The sequence below is a fragment of the Dendrobates tinctorius genome, unplaced genomic scaffold (genome assembly GCF_039654945.1).
Source record: "Dendrobates tinctorius isolate UK_male_01 unplaced genomic scaffold, ASM3965494v1 ptg000082l, whole genome shotgun sequence".
In the NCBI taxonomy this organism is placed as follows: Eukaryota; Metazoa; Chordata; class Amphibia; order Anura; family Dendrobatidae; genus Dendrobates; species Dendrobates tinctorius.
The window spans coordinates 24967078-24989622 of NW_027361750.1; the positions used below are offsets into that span (position 1 = coordinate 24967078).

General features: G+C 43.9%; 1 protein-coding gene across 1 annotated transcript in view; it reads right to left on the minus strand.

Moving 5' to 3' along the window:
- RP1 (RP1 axonemal microtubule associated) overlaps positions 1-22545 on the minus strand; it is a 742035-nt gene that overhangs the window by 256434 nt on the left and 463056 nt on the right. The window contains exons 33-35 of the mRNA XM_073583994.1: positions 15598-15752; positions 9292-9505; positions 7059-7240 (exon numbers count right to left, since the gene is read on the minus strand). Coding sequence (XP_073440095.1) covers positions 7059-7240; positions 9292-9505; positions 15598-15752 — 551 coding nt within the window. The remainder of the gene's footprint in view (positions 1-7058; positions 7241-9291; positions 9506-15597; positions 15753-22545) is intronic.

A 22545-nucleotide genomic window follows, 5' to 3' on the forward strand; every position in this document is an offset into this window, starting at 1 on the left:
CTTTCCTGGCACCCTGAAAAGCTACGAATAGGGACTGGGACCTCCTCCACTGGCTAGTCATAGATATGTATTCTACGAGAGCTCTCTTAACATCCAGATTATGGAACTTTTCCTCCCCCAGATTTTTTGGGTTCTCGCAAAAAGATGGAAGGACAATTTCCTGGCCCCGATGGAAATCTGATGCTACTTTGGGCAGATAAGCGGGGTCTGTTCTTAACACTACCCTATCCTGAAAGACTTGCGTATAAGGTGGATTTACTGAGAGGGCCTGTAAATCGCTTATCCTGCGGGCTAACGTGAGGGCCACTAACAGGATTGTTTTTAGGGTCAGAAACTTTAGGGGTAGCTGATGTAATGGCTCATACGGATCTTTTGTAAGGGCTTCTAGCACTAGGTTTAAATCCCAGGGGGCTATCCGGGGTATTGGGATAGGCCTAGCTCTATGGCAGGATTTAATAAATCTGGCTACCCATCTATTTGATGCCAATTTGCAGTTGTAGAGCGCCCCTAGTGCAGAGACCTGAACTTTAAGTGTGTTCACTGCTAACCCCATCTGCAACCCCGATTGTAAGAACTCCAGGATGGCATTAATCGGGGGATCTTTTCCTAACGGCCTACCTAAGAACTGCAGGAACTTGTTCCATGTTCTGCCGTAGATGTTAGTCATCACTGGTTTCCTACTCTTTAGCAGGGTGGCCACCAACCCAGGGGAGAACCCTCTATCCGTTAAAAGCGACCTTTCAAATTCCACGCCGTCAGATGGAATCCTTTGACCTGAGCATGGAAAATTGGACCTTGAGCTAGTAGGTCCAGGATTTCTGGCAGAACCCATCGATCGGAGAGGGACATCCTTCGTAGCAGAGCAAACCAGGGCCTTTTTGGCCAAAATGGAGCTATTAGAATTACCCTGGCCTGATCGTTTCTGATTTTTCTGACAACTGTTGGGATCAGAGCCACTGGGGGGAACGCATAAGCTAGCCTGAAGTTCCACTGGATGTGCAACGAGTCCACTGCCCATGGTTTTTCTCTCGGGTTTAGAGAGCAGAACCTTTCTGTTTGCCTGTTGTGTTTGTTGGCAAAGAGGTCTATCACCGGTTTCCCCGAAAGCTGAGTTATTTTTTGAAAAATGGACCGGTTTAGCGCCCATTCCCCCTGCTTCAGGGTATTGCGACTCAAGAAGTCTGCCTCTATGTCTTCTGCCCCTTTTATATGTAAGACTGTCAAGGAGTGTAGGTGTTCTTCTGCTCTGCTCAGAATGTCTGTCGCCGCTTCCATTAAGGAGTGTGATCTTGTCCCTCCTTGGTGGTTGATGTATGCCACTACTACCTTGTTGTCTGACATGATGCGTACATTTCGACCCTGGAGTAGCGGAATGAAGTGACTTAGGGCCTTGCTCACTGCCCACAGTTCTCTCAGGTTGGAGGATGCTTCCCTTTCTTGACGCATCCAGGAACCCTGACCTATGATGCCCCTTAGGTGTGCCCCCCACCCCGAGGAGCTTGCATCTGTTAAGATTATATCTGACGTCTGTCTGTCCCACGGTATTCCCAAGGTCAGATTTCTCTTGTCCAGCCACCAATTGAGAGAGTCTCTGGTTTTTAAGGAAAGCTCCAGCTTTCCTTCTAAACGCCCTCTTAGCGATCTTTGTGCTGTTAATATCTCCCACTGGAGTTGCCGGGTGTGAAACTGAGCCCACCTGACCGCCGGAATACAGGATGTTAGGGTACCTAGCAGGGACATTGCTCTTCTTAAAGTCATACGTGGTTGGTTTTGGCCCGTGAAGGCCAGATTCTGCACCTTTTCTATTTTGGACTCTGGGAGCAGACACTCTTGCTTTTCTGAGTCTAGTACGAATCCTAGGAAGGTCTGTTTTTTTAGGGGTTGCAATTTTGATTTTTTGAAATTGACTATCCACCCTAATTCCTGCAAGGTGTTGATAACCTGGGTCAACTGCGCTGTACAGTGGTCCTCTGAGCTGCCTACTTGTGAGAAAATCATCCAGGTATGGTATTATGACCGTGTCGTGAATCCAGAGAAAGGCAGTCACTTCTGCTATGACCTTGGTGAAAACTCTCGGGGCTATAGATATGCCAAATGGAAGAGCCCTGAACTGAAAGTGCCTTAGTGTGCCTTGAATATAAAGTGCTACCCTCAAGTATTTCTGGTAATCTGGGTGGATAGGGATGTGATAATACGCATCCTTTAAATCGACTACGGCCATGAAGCAATCTTGGTGTAGCAGCTTCACCGCCGTAGTTACTGATTCCATCTTGAAGGTCGAGTTCCTTATCCATAGATTGAGCCGTTTGAGATTTATGATTGTCCTGAATGTTTGATCGGGTTTTTTTATTAGAAAAAGGGGTGAATAGAACCCCTTCCCTTCCTGTAGGCGTGGTACCTCGGAGAGTACCTGCTTGTCTATCAGGCTCAGGATCTCTGTTTCTAAGGCCACCTGCTCTTCGGTCACCTTCCTGATGGGTGTGATGACGACCACGGATTTTGGCTGACGAATGAAGGGAATTTTCAGGCCTTCTGTTAGGATGGTTAGGATCCAGGCGTTGGAGGAGATCTTCTCCCAGGTTTGGAAAAAGAGTGCCAATCTCCCCCCCACTGGAATACTGGCGTCACTGTGCCGACTTCTTTGAGGTGGAGGTGCCTCCACCAAACATAAATCCCGATTCTTTTTTTCTTTTATCCTCCCATCTTCTCCTGTCAGCGGGAGGGCGCCCCCTATTGAATCTCCCCCTCCGAAAGGGCTGTCTCCTCTGATCCATAGGGAATCTGGGGAAGCCTTTTTTCTTATTGCCTGCTTTCTCCAGTATATCGTCCAAGTTCTTGCCGAACAAGAATCGACCGTCGCAGGGGAGAGAGCATAATTTGGCCTTGGACTGAAGGTCACCCGGACAACCCTTAAGCCATAACGCGCGTCTAGCAGCATTTGATAGTGATGCTGCCCTGGCTGTCATCCGCATAGAGTCCGCCGAGGTATCGGCCAAAAAAGCTGCTGCCCCGTGCAAGAGATACATCTCCGATAAGATTTTCTCTCTTGGGACCCTTGAAGCCAGCTTTTCTTCTAACTGCTGCAGCCAGATCATGAGGGAGCGTGCCGTGCAAGTGCCCGCTATCGCCGGTTTTAGTCCTCCTGCTGTCGCCTCCCATGCGTGCCTCAAATATGAGACCGCCTTCTTGTCTAGCGGGTCTCTAAGAACCCCTGCATCTTCCAGGGGCAGGGCCGACCTTTTGGAGGACCTGGACACTGCTGCATCTATTTTGGGGATTTTTTCCCATATCTCTGCATCCTTATGCTCGAAGGGATATCGTCTCTTAGAAGTGGATGGAAGGGCCCCCGATTTTTCGGGCTTTTTCCACTCTTTCTCAATAAGTGCCTGGATCTTCTCGTTTACTGGAAAGGTTCGTTTTTTCCTCTCCTGAAGCCCCCCAAACATAACATCCTCTAGGGTTTTAGCCGCCTTTTCTTCCTGTAGGCCCATTGTAGCTCTAATGGCCTTTAGGAGGGCGTCCGTGTCTTCTACAGTGAAACATGGTTTACCCCCCATGTCGCTGTCTGAGGAGTCTGAGGAGGATGATTTTTCCGCCTGAGATGATATTGACGCGGAATCCGAGGGGGAACTAGGGGGATCCTTCCTGTTTTTTTTCCCTTTTTTCAATAGGGACTTAATTGAGCCTTCCATTTCTGACCTGCTAACATTCACGAAGATCACTCACCACCCGAAATCAAGGGTACCGGACTCGGAGGCTGCGTCGGGGCACGTGACCTGCGCTCTTTGGATCTTGAGGAGTCCCCCGACCTGCGGCTGGGGCGACTGCTGCTGGAATGGCTTCCATGCTTTCTGCCAGAGGGCTGAGAGGGAGGCAGGGACGCTGAACGTTCCTGCACTGACTCCATGTTGCACCGCCGTCTGCTGCCGTCTTCTCTTTTTAAATACCGCGCCTCCGCTCAGGTGAGCGTCTCTCTACCACCCCCCTGCGACCGCCGGCTGACCGCTTCAGAAAAGCTGGCCGGCGTCGCACCCGGCGCCATTAAACCGTCGCCCTTCTCTGACGTCAGCCGGCGCACCCAGCATGCAACGTGCCACTGACATCAGCGGCCGGAAGAAGCCAGCGTCTCTCCCCTGCTATGGGGATCGAGATGCGGCGTGCGCGAGGGGAGGGCGGCGCGGTGGGGGCTTCCCGCAGACCCCGGGGATCCCACCGATGCCCGCACGAACCCGGAACCCCGGAGGGCCCGGGGACTGCGCATCCAGCACCCGACGGCCGGCGCTGCAGGTGAGACACCTGTTCTTCCTGCGCCAGGACGGGGCTGGGTCCATCTTCTTTTCTTCACCCATGACAGGTACCGCCGACAGTGGGGTGCCTTCCAGGACAGGAACCCAACTGAAGCAGGGGAGAGGTGCCGCCCCTTAGGTCTCAGTAGGTTCCTGTCCTGGCGGGGCGGATCCCTCTCTCAGGTGGTGCTGTCATGGGTGAAGGGAAAACATCTTTAACAACTCAGCTTTATTCTCTTCAAGTCACAGCATATCCACAATGGCTACAGGACTCTTCACTCGATAACAGCTATACATCTTCATCTACAGCAGTACGTTACTCCTTCCTCCGCTTCACCTGTATGAACCACACAAGCAAGCGGACACGTCACACGGAACACGGTGATCACGGAACTATGACCCTTCTTCCTGAGACTGACTTCAGCCCACGAAGGTACCTGTCTTATCTGTTACAGCTCACTCCTTTACGGCACTGTTGCTCCTGTACATGTCCTAGATTTGCAGCTCACTAGACTCTTCACACAGCTCCCGTACTCCAGCTGCCACTTCTACAGGAGGCTCACCCACTGACCTCCCTGGCTTGACAATTCCAGACACGGGCGGGTTTCCATAGACTGGCTTGGTTGTCACTTCATCTCTTCCTTGCTAGCTGACTTGACCACTGAGACTTCTCCATTAGTCTCACTAGTCCTGCAGTTCCCAATCTCTAACTGTTGGACCTCCAGTGACCTTCCTCACTGGCTACTGCTGTAGGTCTTCGCTGTACTCCACTGTCCAGTATGGCTACCCTCTGCTCAACTAACTCACGGAGGGAAAAACTGTCTCCTTTTTGTTCCTGTCTAGCCACTCCTCTAATTTAACCCTTCTAACGGTCTTCTCACTAGTTGTGCTCAGTGCCCCATCTAGTGGCCCTTTTCTAATATTACACCTAACTAAACAACCTAATGCCATGTGGCCCCAAACACACATATACACATGATATTCATACCGCACACAAACATGTAAGGAATACAACCAATATACACTTCTACAGGGCTAGGCCCTTGACCTCCTTACACAGGATTGATAGCAGCAGTTTGGGGTTAGGAGCTGACAGGGAGGGGAAGGTAAGCAGCATTGTCAAACAGCTCTATAGAACTTGGTCTAGAGAGAGAAGGATGGGATCTGAGGAGCATACTCTTTTTAGTCCATGCTTCAATGAGGCAATTACATATGTTTGGCCACCTTTTGGTGGTCAGTCACCTTGTCAACAAGCTTTAAACAACAAGACAAAAGCTCTCATCATAGCACAAGGACCGCAGATAGAAAAAGTAAGTCACTTGCAAACTTGCTTATTTTCATACTGTCTAACTGCCAACATGCTTATTTTCATGCTGCCTAACTAACTTTACCAATTTGATAACATGGGAATAACCAATTAACGCAATGATCCAGAGAAACATGATGCAAAACAACAGTCAACAGGCCTTCAGCAACAGCACAGAGCTGCAAGTTGACTGGTTTGAAAGGTACCCTTATGGTAGTGTAGAGAAGGTGGGGCCTGGGGATAGAGGATACAACTCGTATGTAATCAGCTGTTTCTTTTTTTGCAATCTCAGCCTATGCTTCTGTATAATAATAAACTGGGTAGTTTTCTATATAATTGGGGCTGCCTTTGCCTCTATACAGCTTGAAATGTACTATGTCATGTACTGCTCCTGGTAGAAGGGGTGACCCACCCTTGCACAAGGGCTTATCAGGGGCTTCAGTTGTGCTGCTATGGGCCAGTCTGAGCCTGATCTTTCTAACAAATCTATAAGGCTCTGTTCCCACTTGAGTTTTGCTATTTTATTTCTTTGTACTGCTGTAGGAACGTAGAAAGGGAATTCATGCTGAGAACCGATCTGGTGTAAATCCGTTCCTAGAACGGAACAGAGAAATAGAATTGCAAAATGGGGTTTGTAAACACAACCCAAAAAAGGTATACATGTGTATTCAATTTGCAAAAGTTTGATGTACCGTATACATTTTGATGGCTAAATAGTGATTAATATAGTTTTCGGATCTAAGCAAGCATAGACTAAGGAGACATGAGAACGTCACCCCGAATGTTTGGCTGATTTTTTTTGCAGGATTCCACTTCTGCAGGATGCAGAATAGCTGTTTTCATTCCCACTTTGTTCTCCATTGAAGTAGATGGGGGAAAACAAATCAAAAATGATGGTGCAGTTTGAGAACATGCAGCATATCATGCAAGTAACACATAGAGATATTACAATGAATTTCTATGGGAAAAAAAATTTGCTGTGCACATGCTGCAGAAAAATCTGCACGGAAACGCAGCGTTTTTTTCTGCAGCATGTCAATTCTTTGTGAGGATTCCGCAGAGTTTTTACACCCATTCCATTATAGGAATCCACAGGTGTAAAAACGCAGGCCAAATCCGCAGGAAATCCGCATAAAAAAATGGATTTTGACCTGCGGATTCTGCCAAGAGATGCAGATTCCGCGCAGAAAATTCCGCACAGCAGTCCACAACATGTGCACTTACCGTACATTTATCATCTATCTATAGGTTATAGATGTTATTTAATGCACTACCCTTTTAAATAACAAACATGATGGCAGGCTCCTTTGAGGTTGCATAATGCATGCGTACTACGTTTTTACAAATCACTATAATGTAGGAAACTAGGAACAGTCAGAACACACAAAATATAAGGGGTGTAATACAACAGAAGTCTGCTTCATATTGTCATACAGTGGAATTCATTGTTAGTGAGTTATAAATACCTTGACCTGCAGCGTGTTCCCACTAATTGTTACTTCCATTTGTACTTTACCCCCATTACCATAAAATGAAAGAGAAAAACTGTTCAGATTCTCAGCACTCTCAAATCCAGAGCCAGAAATATCAATTATCCATAAGCCATCAAGCTGAGCGATAGGTATGGGGCTTGTTGATAATCTCCTGCCTTAAATATGAGAAAACAGAAAAATACAAGAAAAAGACCGTAAAATGAGAAAGAAAATCATGGAATATTTATTTGACACATTACAGGTTAAGACGTCTTGCACTAATGGTAACCATGGCAACAGTTCTTGAAAACTGTCCTAGACAAATCAGGTCTTTTTAGTTTTGCTTTGTGAGATACCCAGTTGTAAGTTTGTATATCAAAAAGGGATATTTTCGCTTTCATGTGAAATTGTGTAGAACAGGAATAGCAAAAAGAGCACCTGAGTAGAACTGCTGGCAAATTGAAGAATCTTCACAATCTGGCTAGGTTCACGAGAGCGAGATCTGCGCTCATCTGGGCTCATTTGTGGCAACAGTGTTAAGGCCAAAATTGAAGGGTTATCTATGACTTTCACATTGATTGCCCATCTGCAGGACAGGTCATAAATATTTGATCGGTGGGGGTGCGACACCGATAACACTCCCACCGATAAGCTGTTCCAGGTGTCGGTGGTGGATAGAACTGGTCTGTTACTGAGATGCACAGCTTGCATTGTTCTTAGAAAAGAGTGAACCCAAACTTAAAAGATCGGGGTTCATACCGGACAGTGGTGCTAAACTCCAAACACTGATTTCTCCTGGATGTCCATTACAATGGAGTAAGGAAGAGAAAGGGAGAATAGGGCAGAAAAAATGCAATAAAACTCATGCAAAAAACTCACTATGCATGCACAGAGGGTTTTTTTTAGGATGTTTTGGATCAGAACTACAAAAAGACGCTCCAAAAACCTCCTCAAAAACAATATAATTTCTCAAAAACTTGGAACTTGGGAGGTTCTGCCCAGATTCTGCTCTGAAAATGCTGCATAAAGTGTCCACTACATACCCTAAAAACGCAATTAAAAAAGCAAGTAGCTTACGTAAGCTAATTGTTGTAGCGATTCTGAAGCATCAAACATGCACTAAATGCTCAGTGGGAACTGAGCCATAAGCCCCTTCAATCCCAGGTGATTTTCCATTTTTTTATTTTCATTTTTTCCTTCTCTTCTTCCAAGTAATAGCTTTTTCATTTCTCCATCAATATAGCCATACGAGTTGTACCTTTGAATGACATCATTCATTTTACCAGATGATGTACTGGAAAATGGTAACAAAAGTCCAAGTGTGTTGAAATTGCAAAAAAAAGTACATTTCCACAATTTGTTTTTTTTTCAAATTACCATGTACACTGTAAAACTGACCTGGCAATAAGATTCTACAGGACAGTATGAATTCGCAGATACCAAATATGTATAGTTTTTTTTTTTACTTAAGTGCCAAATTGTTTTAAAAAAAATTTGTAAACAAAAACAATTTTTAGGTTTTGTTGCTATTTTCCAAGGCCCATAACATTTTTATTTTTCAGGGTATGGAGCTGTGTGAGGGCTTAATTTTCGCGCCATGAACTGATGTTTTACTGATACAATTTTGGGGTAGATATGAGATTTTGATTGCCTCTTATTGCATTTGATTGCAATATTGCAATGTTTAGGAGGCCAAAAAAAACATAATTCTGGTGTTCTGATCTTTTTTTCGATACATCGTTTACCGATCTGACTAATTTATTTTATATTTTGATAGATCATACTTTTGTGAACACAGCAGTACCAAATATATGTATTTTTTTATTGTTTAATTTTCATTTTTAATATGGAAAAATTGTGGATGATTTGAACTTATGTTTTTTCCCCCACTTTTTACTGTACTTAATAGTCCCCTTAGGGGACTTGAAGTTGAGATCGTCTGATCGCCTTTGCTGAACATAGCATAGATTGACATCATTTAGCATGTTGACAGCAACAGGAGGTGCTCTGCTCCACCTGCTGCTGTTAAAGGCACATGATGGCTGATCAAATCAGCCTTCATGTGCAGGGAAAGTTTCAGGCTCAGTGTGCGAACTCCCTTCAAAGTCAGGCACACGATTTTTTACATACAAATCGTGAAGGGGTAAAAACAAAACCCTGAATAAACTTAACTGCATGATCTTATTAAAGCCTTACTAAATATGTACTAGTGTGGATCGATTCATACCTGTTGTGTACAATTTGCAGACTGTCTGACATAAACCCAGGTGACTATCCAACCAATTCCACAATGGAAAAACCCATTCAGTAGAAGAGTCTTGAGATTCTTTAATTGTGACCATCTTCAGATACATTCCTGCTCCATACCCTTCTCTGTCATGTCCAAGTACAACTTTCCTCAGTTCACCAAGAGACACGGCTTCCAGTTCAAAACTGTCAACCTGGGAAGAAAGGAAAAAAACAATACTGCTATAATCATACAAATAAGGTTAAGGTGGTTATTTTTGTAAGTGAAAAAGCTAATCAGGCTCAGAAAAAAATGTATTTTGGTGGCACAACAGATGGAAGCATTTGGCCATATTTACTATCTATTACACACCGGACATTTCAGGTTTTGAGACCCTTGTTTGACAACATAGAGTCTAAATGATGTATGAGGAAGACCAGAAGGAGGATTGTGTAAGTGCACAAAGTGAATTGATCATGAAGTGTAGAGTTTTATGTGCCTTATTTTTCTCAGGACAAGACCCTTGAATTACAGTAGACATTACAATTTATTGCACTTTGGTGCAATGTTGTAACTTCTGTTCTTGTTTCTGCTTTAGCCACTAGGCAGTGCCATACCTTTGTTGCTGGTGAGGCTTGCAGGATTAATCTTAGAATATTCCTGAGACTTGTGGTTCTGCCATTACAGAAGCTATGGGGTTAATACTGTTTTTCCTATTGTCAGCACTAGAGCTAAGCTAATTTGCTCAGGCCCGTGCTTATTCAGCAAGCTATAGCGCTAACCGAATAAGCTGCAGAGGGAACCCAGCTTCCTGGATTGCACAGCCTGATAAGCTGTTCGGCTCTGCAGCTGCATGTGTCGCGGCTCTGTGATAGGCTCGACACATGCATGGAGTTCCTGTTTGTTGGGCTTTCCGTGAGTGAGTGAGTGAGTGAGTGAAAGCCAACTTTAATATTCTGGGAATGGAGCAATATCCATAAAGGTTACCAGGTTATTAATTTCAGCTCACAGCTGCTAGCTTAGCCATTACTGGTTATTATAGGGGAGACCCCCAAAAAATTACTTGAAGTACCTCTTATATTCACTAACCAGCAAAAGCTACAGTGGGGAAAAAAGTATTTAGTCAGCCACCAATTGTGCAAGTTCTCCCACTTAAAAGATGAGAGAGGCCTGTAATTGACATCACAGGTAGACCACAACTATGAGAGTCAAAATGAGAAAACAAATCTATAAAATCACCTTGTCTGATTTGGCAAGATTTATTTTTCAAATTATGGTGGTAAATAAGAATTTGGTCACCTAAAAACATGCAAGATTTCTGGCTCTCACAGACCTGTAACTTCTTCTTTAAAAGACTTCTATGTCCTCCACTCATTACCTGTTGTAATGGCACCTTGTTATCAGTATAAAAGACACCTGTCCACAACCTCAAACAGTCACACTCCAAACTTCACTATGGTGAAGACCAAAGAGCTGTCGAAGGACACCAGAAACAAAATTGTAGCCCTGCACCAGGCTGGGAAGACTGAACCTGCAATAGGCAAGCAGCTTGGTGTGATGAAATCAACTGTTGGAGCAATAATATGAAAATGGAAGACATACAAGACCACTGATAATCTCCCTCGATCTGGGGCTCCATGCAAGATCTCACCCTGTGGAGCCAAAATTATCACAAGGACAGTGAGTAAAAATCCCAGAACCACATGGGGGACCTAGTGAATGACCTGCATAGAGCTAGGACCACTGTAACAAAGGCTACCATCAGTAACACACTACGCCACAGGGACTCAGATCCTGCAGTGCCAGATGTGTCCCCCTGCTTAAGCCAGGACATGTGCAATAAAGCAAGTACTGTTAACAAATATGCTGCCCATTTCCTAATGACAAACAGAAGATAAGTGCAGTAGTGATGGGCGAACCCGTAGATGTTTGGGTCTGGTGGGTTAGCCCGATCATTTAAAAAAGTTTGGTTCGGGTATTTGAATAGTACCCTAACTCGAACCTGAACCCAGACACCATTTAGATGAATGGAGGGTGCAAACACACCATTGTTTACCACACTGTCTTGTGCGTGACAGCATGGCAAGCACAGGCTCTAATTGGCGGTAATATCATTACCGCCAGCCAGAGTGCCAAGGGTCCCACGCTGTCAGATGACAGCGGCTGTGACCGGCAGTAAAAAGGTTATGTCTGGTCACAGGCATTGGCTGATGAGAGAGTACTACTCTCATCAGCATACGGCTTTCTGTCGCTGATAGCAGCAAGAGCAGGAGTACAATGTGAGTATTCATCAGCCAACTACTGCACTATAAATAAATAAAAAATGATCTGGAGTCTCTTCTTTTCCAATGGATGCAACATTTCTGGGGTGACTGAGAGCTGATATTTTTAGTCTTGGGTGACCAATAACCATGGCTGCTTCCTAGGCTATTAATATCAGCCTGCAGCTGTCTATTTACAGTGGGGAAAAAAATATTTAGTCAGCCACCAATTATGCAAGTTTTCCCACTTAAAAGGATGTAATTGACATCTTAGGTAGACCACAACTATGAGAGTCAACATGAGAAAAAAAATCCAGAAAAATCACCTTGTCTGATTTGGCAAGATTTATTTTGAAAATTATGGTGGAAAAAAAGTATTTGGTCATTAACAAAAGTTAATCTCAATATTTTGTTATATATCCTTTGTTGGCAATGACAGGGGTCAAACGTTTTCTGTAAGTCTTCACAAGGTTGGCACACACTGTTGGTGGTATGGTGGCCCATTCCTCCATGCTAATCTCCTCAAGAGCAGTGATGTTTTTGGCCTGTCACTGAGCAACACAGACTTTCAAATCCCTCCAAAGGTTTTCTATGGGGTTGAGATCTGGAGACTGGCTAGGTCACTCGAGGACCTTCATATGCTTTTTACAAAGCCAATCCTTCATTGCCCTGGTGGTGTGCTAGGGATCATTATCATGCTGAAAGATCCATCCACGTTTCATCTTGCTGAAAGACCCATCCACATTTTGTCGTCAATGCCCTTGCTGATAGGAGTCAAAATCTCACAATACATGGCCCCATTCATTCTTTCATGTACACAGATCAGTCGTCCAGATCCCTTTGTAGAGAACCAGCCCCAAAGCATGATGTTGCCACTCCCATGCTTCACAGTAGGTGTGGTGTTCTTTGGATGCAACTACGCATTCTGTCTCCTCCAAACACAAGTTTTGTTTCTACCAAACAGTTCTACTCTGATTTCATCAGACGAAATGACATTCTCCCAATACTCTTCTGGATAATCCAAATGCTCTCAAGCAAACTTCAGACGGGCCTGGACATGTACTGGCTTAAGCAGGGGAACATGTCTGGCACTGCAGGATCATAGCACCTGGCGGTGTAGTGTGTTACTGATGGTAGCCTTTATTATGGTGGTCCCAGCTCTATGCAGGTCATTTACTAGGTCCCCCATGTGGTTCTAGGATTTTTTGCTCACCATTCTTGCGATCATTTTTACCCCATGGGGCGAGATCTTGCGTGGAGCCCAAGATCGAGGGAGATTATAAGTGGTCTTGTATGTCTTCCATTTTCATATTATTGCTCCAACAGTTGATTTCATCACACCAAGCTGCTTGCCTATTGCAGATTCAGTCTTCCCAGCCTGGTGCAGGGCTACAATTTTGTTTCTGGTGTCCTTCGACAGCTCTTTGGTCTTCTCTTTACCATAGTGGAGTTTGGAGTGTGACTGTTTGAGGTTGTGGACAGGTGTCTTGTATACTGATAACAAGGTGAAACAGGTGCCATTACTAGGTAGGTTTTCAGTGGAGGACAGAGGAGCCTCTTAAAGAAGATATTACAGGCCTGTGAGAGCCAGAAATCTTGGAAAAAAAAGTGTGCTTTTCTTTCAAAAATAAGGAAATTTCTAAGTGACCCTAAACTTTTGAACGGTAGTGTGTGTGTGTGTATATATATATATATATATATATATATATATATATATATTTTTTTTTTTTTTTATTTCTTCCTAAAGTGCAAAGTAAATTTGTCATCTTTAACTTTTGCCCTTTTCAGGGTTCATTCATCTAATCTTCAACTTGCTTAACTGTTCACAATAATTTTGATTAGGGGCGCCCAAACATTTAAATGCCACTGCGTATTCCATAAAAGGGCCTAGGATTGGGGACATATATTCCAGGGACATATATGCCAGGATAAGGAACATACAGTCATGGAGAAAGTGTTGGTACCCTTGAAATTGTTCCAGAAAATGCAGTAAGTATCATAGAAAATTATTGCTATTACACATGTTTTGTTATACACATGTTTATTTCCTTTGTGTGTATTGGAACAACACAAAAAAACTGAGAAAAAATGGCAACTTGGACATAATTCCACGCAAATCCCCCAAAATGGGCAGGGCAAAATTATTGGCACCTTTCCAAAATTGTGGGTAACTCACTTTGCTTCAAGCATATGATGCTCGTTCAAACTTACCTGTGGCAAGGAACAGGTGTAGGCAATATGAAAATTACACCTGAAACTAGATAAAAAGGGAAGAAGTTGACTGTGAATTGTGTCTGTGTACCACACTAAGCATGGAGAGCATAAAGCGGAGAAGAGAACTGTCTGAGGATTCAAGAACCAAAATTGTTGGACAATATCAACAATATCAAGGTTACAAGTGCATCTCCAGAGATCTTGATGTTTCTTTGTCCATCGTCCGCAATCTAATCAATAAGTTTACAACCCATGGCACACTAATCTCCCTGGATATGGATGATAAAGAAAAATTGAGGAAAGGTTGCAATGCAGGATAGTTCGGATGGTGGATAAACGGCCCCAATAAAGTTCCAAGAGAAATTCAAGCTGTCCTGCAGGCTCAGGGTTTGGCAATGTCAGCACGACCTATCTGTTGACATTTGAATGAAATGAAATGCTTTAGCAGGAGACCTAGGAGGACCCCACTGCTGACACAGAAACATAAAAAAGCTAGACTTGCAGTTTGCCAAAATGTACATGAGTAAGTCCTTCTTGGAAAGTGTCTTGTGGACAGATGAGACCAAGATAAAACTTATTGGTAAAGCACGTCATTCTACTGTTTACTGAAAACAGAATGACCTATAGTCAAATATGGTGGAGGTATAAAGATGTTTTGTGGTTGCCTTGGTGCCTTGACTTTGTGGAAGGCAGCATGAAATCTGAAGATTACCAAAGGATTTTGAGTTGCAATGCAGTGCCCTGTGCCAGAAAGTTGGGTTTGTGTCCTAGGTCATAGATCTTTCAGCAGGTCAATGACCCCAAACATATTTTAAGAAGCACCCTGAAATGTGTGAAAATAAAGCGCTGGAGAGTTTTGAAGTGGCCAGCAATGAGTCGAGATCTTAATCCTATTGAACACCTGTGAAGAGATCTTAAAATTGCTGTTGGGAGAAGGTGCCTTCAAATATGAGAGACATGGATCAGTTTGCATAATTAGACTGGTCCAAAATTCCAGTTAAGAGGTGCAAGAAGCTTGCTGATAGTTATAGGAAGCAAATGAATATTAAATTGAAGGTGCCATCAACTTTGTGCAGCCCATTTTGGGGATTTTGTGTCAAATTATTTGCTTTTTTTTTCGTTTTGTGTATATGAAAATGTGAAATTTTAATAGTTTTTTGGGAGAAATACTTCATTTTCTAGAACAATTTCAAAGATGCCAATACTTTTTGCCATGAATGTATATACCAGGATGGGGCCTAGGATTGAGGGCATATACACCAAGGGGGTGAACGCATATGTCATTATAGGATTTAGAACGCTATAAGGGCCCATACATCTGACCAAAATGTGGGGGGTAATAGGTCCAAATTTTGCCTCGGGGCTTATCGGACTATAGTTTACGCCACTGTCATTAGAGAGCTTGTCCATTGCTTTTTCATTGTATCCTATCGGTAGGATACATCACGAATGTCTGATTGGTCAGGGTTCGATACCTGTCACCCCTCACAGTTCAGCTGTTCTCGGTGTTGCTCAATTATGGAGCTGCTCTGTCTTCTGAAAGTCGCCATGGCAGGGTAGTGAACATCCTCCTCCTATTGATTTGAATAGGTCATCAATGATAAATTTGTGGACAACGCTTTTAAGCCGATGATATGCTGTCTACACTGGATTCAATATTTTGCAATCTTTTGGGCAAAAACTGAAGTGACACAATGTTTGGATTTCTGGAGTAGTTTGTAAGAACTGCAGTTTATTATATCCTATTAATACAGTAATGAAGTAACTCACTACATTGTTCCACAGCATATGCAAATGTAATAACACCGTTGAGAATTAAAACCCAGTTTACCTTGTTTCGTGTAAATTTGTCTCCAGGGATGGATGATTTCTGCAATTTTCTTGCACCTGAGTCTCCTTGCTCTCCGTAGAGAGTTATATAGACATTAGCCAATGTCTCTGCTCCCCAATGATCACCGGTGTGCACAGACACTATATACTGATTAACTGAAAGGAAACAAGTCAGAAAGTCACTAGACAAGTAAACAACATATGGAATTATTGGGACTTAATGTAACTCTTATTATAGTAAGGATAAAGTCTGCAATTCCTCCTCAACAACAGATGCTTTTGTCAGCACATGGTCTCATCCAAATTCATCAGCAAAATAAAAAGAAAATTACAAAAATGGAAATACACATTCTTGAAAATTTAGCATATCTGGTTGTAAGTTCAGAGTAAAGCTATTCATAAATTTTCCAGCTTTTTACAGTGTCTGACTGTCATTTATTAATTTTCTCAGTTGACAGCTTTCTGTTGTATGGAGTCTGCTTAGATGTGAACCTTATTTTTTAAGTGTCCAAACAATAGTTAGAGTTGAAACCAAAAGTTTACACACACTATATAAAAACACATATGCATGTTTTCCCAAATTTTGACCAACTATTGTGAGAAGCTTATGGAAGGATATCCCAAACGTTTGACCCAAGTCATTCAGTTTAAGGGCAATGGTACCAAAATACTAATGAAATGTATGTAAACTTTTGACTTTGCAGTAAGTAATAAAAATGCCTTAAAACATTCTCTCTCTCATTATTCTGGCATTTGGCAAATAGTAATTATAGTAATCCTAATTGACCTAAAATGGGAAAGGTTTATTCTGATTTCATGTCAGATACTGAGAAAAACATACATATGTGTCTTTTTATATAGTGTTTGTAAACTTCTAGCTCTATACCCTACAGCTCATTTCTATCTTATTCAGAGATAAAATGGTTTTCTTAGCATTCAATTTTTTACTGATAAGGTGTTCTGAGGTTAAATGTAAAGGTACTGTCACATTTATCGATGTACCAGCGATCCCGACCAGCGATATGACGCGGTCAGGATCGCTGGTGCATCGCTAAGGCCTCTTTCACACTTCAGTTTTTTTGCATCAGTTCAAATCCGCCAAAAAGTCAGACAAGCGGATCCGTTCTCAACTGATGTGTACGGATGCCACAGGATCCGTTTTCAGACGGATCCTGAAAACGAGGAAATTTAAAGGAAACGCTGGCCGGGGAGAGAGAGAGAGAGAGAGAGAGAGAGAGAGAGAGATTGATTTTGTCCAGCACCCAGAAAGAATTTCGGGTTAAATGAGTGTCTGGAGGATCCGCCGGAGAAAAAAACGTTGCAAGCTCCGTTTTGAAATCTTTGAGGATGGTGACAGACAGAAACTTTTGGCGGATCCTCAAAAAAAATGGATACAATGGACAGCAATCCGTCACAATCCGCCATTAATGAAAGTCAATGGGGAAAAAACGGATCCTCAAAAGAAAATTGAGGATCCGTTTTTTTTCAAAACATGGCGGATTGTGACTGATTGTAAAAAACTGAAGTGTGAAAGAGGCCTAAGTGGTCGCTAGTGAGCTGCCACACAGGCAGATCTCACCAGCGACGTCGCAGGGTTCGGGGGTCGTTACTTACCTGTCAGACGAGGCGATCCTGACGTCCTCCTGCCCGCGTCCACGCGTCGGTCGTCACAGCAGGAAGCCCAGCAGGAAGCTGACGACGAGAAACAGTCCAGGATGTTCTCGCGCGATCAGCGATAACCAGCGGGGGAGCGGTCGGAGGTAGGTATCAGACATAGCGATATCGCTAGCAATATCGCTATAACGTCACAAAAACCAGTGACGTTATAGCGATATTGCTAGCGATATCACTTAGTGTGACAGGCCCTTAAGAAACAAAACTATATTTACTTATCTTTGCTCCAGTGCTATTTCGCCACTGCTGCTCCATTTCTTTGACAGGCTGCAGCGGTGATGTCTTGATTGCCGAGCACATGACCACTGCAGCTAATCACTGTGTTTCTGTGTTTAGTGATTTGTACTGATTTCCTTGGCATCACCAACAAGCCAAGAGTTTGGCTGCAGCGGTCATGTGTTCTAGTTGTGATACCTTGCAACTAGATCAAGGGCAGCAGAGAAGAAACAGTGCTGGAGCCTTTTCTGTTGCTGAGTTTGTTATTTTTAATTTTTGGAGTCCTTAACCATAAAACTATTAAAGAAATTCTCCCGCCAAAATGTTTTTTTCTCAATAAATTGTAATCATCTTATTATATAGCATTGTGCACTAACAATTCCTCATTCTACCCTTCTATCCAGTTAATTCTTCTGTTTCCATTAGATCTATATAGAAACGGGAGGTCAATTTTCCAAGCATGTGTCATGAGTCGCTGCAAAAGTCCCTAGCAGGGGGGATAATAGCAGCTGGGTCAGATGTTAAAGAGGGGACTGATAAATTCAGGGACAAGAGACTTCCTATTTCTACATAGAACAGAGGAAAGAGAATAATTAACTGAGTAGAGAGGCAGAATGAGTAATTGTAAGTACACAGTGCTGTATAATATGATGATTACAATACAATAAGAGGATAACAGGTTTGATGGGAGGAGTGCTTCTTTAATTAATGAAAAATCTTTTACACAGTCTATCAATAAAATAGTGCAAATAGCGCTGAAGTCCTTTTAAAATGGTTTACTCTTTATTCAAGCTAAGCACCTAAAATACAAAGAAAAGCGACAGAAATAACTCATAAATTAGGCATCTAAGTGACTAACATATTGCTCTATTTTTCCCCAAACAATTTTCACATAAATAGTGGCTGGAATAAAGCCTGATAGCGACAAAGTAAAAATGCCAATTCTTTACAACAGGAAACACTTGTATTAGAAACATCTATGAGTTCCAGCCTTCACTGGAAATTTGCAAACAAAATGTCTTCAAAACAGAAATAAAAATAGCAGTAAGATAGAGTAAAGAGGGACAGAAGGAACGGTTGGGAATTTTTAATTAAACTATATCAGAAAAGGGATTTGTCTTAATAGGGCACACACCGGTGGAATTACTACTTGAACAGAACAAAAAAAAAACACCTCTAAAAAGGGGGAGGACATTGTCTTCATGGTAGACAGACAATTATCTAGTCTCTTGGGAAGCAGGGTGGAGAGTGGGTTCAGGACTAGAGTAGGTGGGGATGATGCTGGAACTGTGTCTGTTACAAATTCTGCAGATGAAAGTCATCAAGAGGTTGTTGTCAGGAACACTGTACTGCACTTGCTCACTGCACCAATGCGCATGTCCTGAGTAAGACAAACTGTGCTCAGTGATAGCCATGGAGCGGGCAGCAGCAGAGAAGGTGCATGCTTCAGGCCAGCAGGACCTAAAGCACGTGACTGCTGGGGGCATGGCCTAAACCTCAGAGAGCTAGGAGTTGCAGGAAAACTCCTAGCAAGGTAACTACGGGACAAAGTTACCAAAGGGCATAGACAGGCTGGGGTCAAAGCACGAGATAGCACGACAAAACCAGAGGATAGACAGAATGGGACATTAGGACGTAGCCAATGAGTCATACACGGAGATAGCTGCAAAGTACAAGAGAGGCGAGCAAAGAATAGTCAGGTCACAGGCAAGGATTCATACACAGAGAGGGTAGCGCAGTACAGAATCAAACAGCAAACTCACAACGTGGGACAGAACCGGGTCAGAACCATATAGGCAAGCTAGAAGACAAAGAACAGGTGCAGGCACACAGAGGTCAACACAATCGGCCAAAGGCAAAACTATTTGTTAGGAACGGCGGAACGCACTAAATAAAAATAAATAATTAATTGCGTTCGCCGCTCGGGGTCCACCGTGCAGTAGGTGTTACATCGCTGCTAGGTATTGACAGAGGAGCAATATGGCGGTATAATGCGCATGGGTTCAACTTCACCCGAAGTGCGCAGAGCGGGCTCTGTTCACACACAGAGGCGCCGCAACATAAACATACAAAATACTGAACCTGTTAGTGTCACAGGCCTCAGGAAAATGCACACACGGTATAAGGTCACAGGAACAGTAACTAAGACAGAGGGGCTGCGTCCGTGTAGACCTACCATGTGTGCGGCGTCGCTACTGCGAGCGCCAAGAAGGGCTGCAACTGCAGTGTGGCATAGGACACTGCCGCTCGACGACAAAGCTAGAAAGCAGGCGCAATTTCGGACGCTAGAGTAGAGGTGCGCTGTGCACTGTGGCCTAAGACTTGCCACTGACTGGTGCTGACTGCTTAAATAATTCCCTATCCATATACGTAATATCAGAGGGAAGGGGCTTTATAATGAGTCAGTCACCAGAGACATACATCCTTCACCATTCACACATAGCAAGTATAGTCTATACTAGCGCATGGCCGAACGGTCATGCGCGCTTTTTATAGCCGTGCGGGACCTTCCAGATCTCCGAGATGGACCAATGAGATCTGGAACAGGACCTGGGCACATGACTCCCGATCTCCAATGGGAGATAGTCTCGTGAGCATGCCCAGTAGGAGCACAGAGGAACTTAGTCTCTGGGGCGGTCTGCTGCAAAGTAATCTTCTCTGCAGTAGAAAGACAGCAGGAGACCGCAGAATGTGAGGCTCTGGATTCCTGCAGAGCAGATGCAGAAACCTGACGCCTAACAGTATAACTGACAGGGATTGGAGTTTCTCAGGGCTATAAGAAGCTCTCCCTGAACCAAAGAGAGGCCACGATAATTAACCCCAGGCGTACAGGTCAAAGCCTGCACTGGGCTCAAGACATTAACCCCTGACGTGCAGGTCAAAACCTGCACTGGGATCATGACAGTACCCCCCTCTCAACCGGGGTCCTCTGGACCCCCAAGCTTCCCGGGTATTTGGTATGGAAAGCCCGAACCAGGCAATCTGCATGTACAGAGTGAGCAGGGACCCATGAGCGATCCTCTGGTCCATATCCCTTCCAGTGGACCAGGTACTGCAAAGAGCGGCGCACCCGCCGAGAGTCCACAATATGTCCGACCTCATACTCCAAGTGACCCTCCACCAACACTGGAGGGACAACAGACTCGGAACCCTCCTTGACAGACCCTATGGGTTTCAACAGGGATTTATGGAACACATTGGATATTTTTAAGGAGGCGGGGAGACACAACCTATATGCCACTGGGTTGACTATCTCCATAATCTCGTACAGACCAATGAACTTTGGTCCCAATTTAGCTGATGGTACCTTCAAGTTGATGCTACGTGTGGAAAGCCAAACCTTCTCCCCCACCTGAAACACGTGTCCCGGGGCTCTCTTTTTGTCAGCAAAATATTTGTACCTCTCCTGGGCCTAAGAGATATTACGCTGGACTTCCGCCGAGTGGTCTTTTAACCATTGAATGGACCCCTCTGCCCCTGGACAACCGGAATCCACCTGTGAAAACTCCCCAAAATGAGGATTAAACCCATAATTAAATCAGGAATGGGGACATGTTGGTGGACTGACTCACTCGGGTTGTTAAAAGCGAATTCCGCCAATGGTAACGCATCACACCAATCATCCTGTCTAGCGGAGGTCAGACACCTGAGAATTTGTTCCAGGGATTGATTGGTGCGTTCCGTCTGACCATTACTCTCCGGGTGATATGCCAACGAGAAGGAGAGTGAGATGCCCAATTTCATACACAATGCCCTCCAAAATTTGGCCACAAACTGCACACCTCTGTCAGACACCACATTCAGGGGTACCCCATGCAATCCATGGCCTATCAGGAACCGGTAAAGGTATGAGTTCCCCAGCTGGCCAGTTATGCGAGCTTTTGGAACGAGCACACACACCTAGAGTTGAGCGATACCATCCGATACTTCAAAGTATCGTATCGGATGGTATCGGCCGATCTTTAAAAAAAGTATCGGTATCGCCGATTCCGATACCGGAAGTCCCATTCAAGTCTATGGGACTTCCGGTATCGGAATAAGAAAAACCCTTTCCTGCCCTTGTACAGCCTCTCTGGGGTCTGTACGGGCCTTTCGGGGGGCTGTGCCGGCCTGCCAGGGGGTCTGTGCAGGCTCCGGTGGTCTGTGCCGGCCTGCCGGTGGTCTGTGCAGGCTCCGGGGGGCTGTGCCGGCCTGCCGGGGGGCTGTGCCGGCCTGCCGGGGGGCTGTGCCGGCCTGCCGGTGGTCTGTGCAGGCTCCGGGGGTCTGTGCAGGCATCGTCCGATGGGACTACAAGTCCCATCGGGCGATGCCTGCTACCATGACAGTGATTGACACATTAGCCAATGATGGGACAGTAGTAGTCCCATCATCCGGCTAATGTGTTAAATGTAAAAAAAAAAAAAAAAAAAAATACTACATACATACTACATATATACTACATACATACTACATACATGCTACATACATACTACATACTACATACATGCTACATTCATACTACATGCAACATACATACTACATATATACTACATGCATGCTACATACTGCATACTACATGCTACATACATACTACATATATACTACATGCATGCTACATACATACTACATACTACATACATGCTACATTCATACTACATGCAACATACATACTACATATATACTACATGCATGCTACATACATACTGCATACTACATGCTACATACATACTACATATATACTACATGCATGCTACATACATACTACATGCTACATACATACCACATACATACTACATATATACTACATGCATGCTACATACATACTACATATATACTACATGCATGCTACATACATACTACATGCATGCTACATACATACTACATGCTACATACATACTACATACATACTACATATATACTACATACATGCTACATACATACTACATGCATGCTACATACATACTACATGCTACATACATACCACATACATGCTACATATATACTACATGCATGCTACATACATACTACATATATACTACATGCATGCTACATACATACTGCATGCTACATGCATGCTACA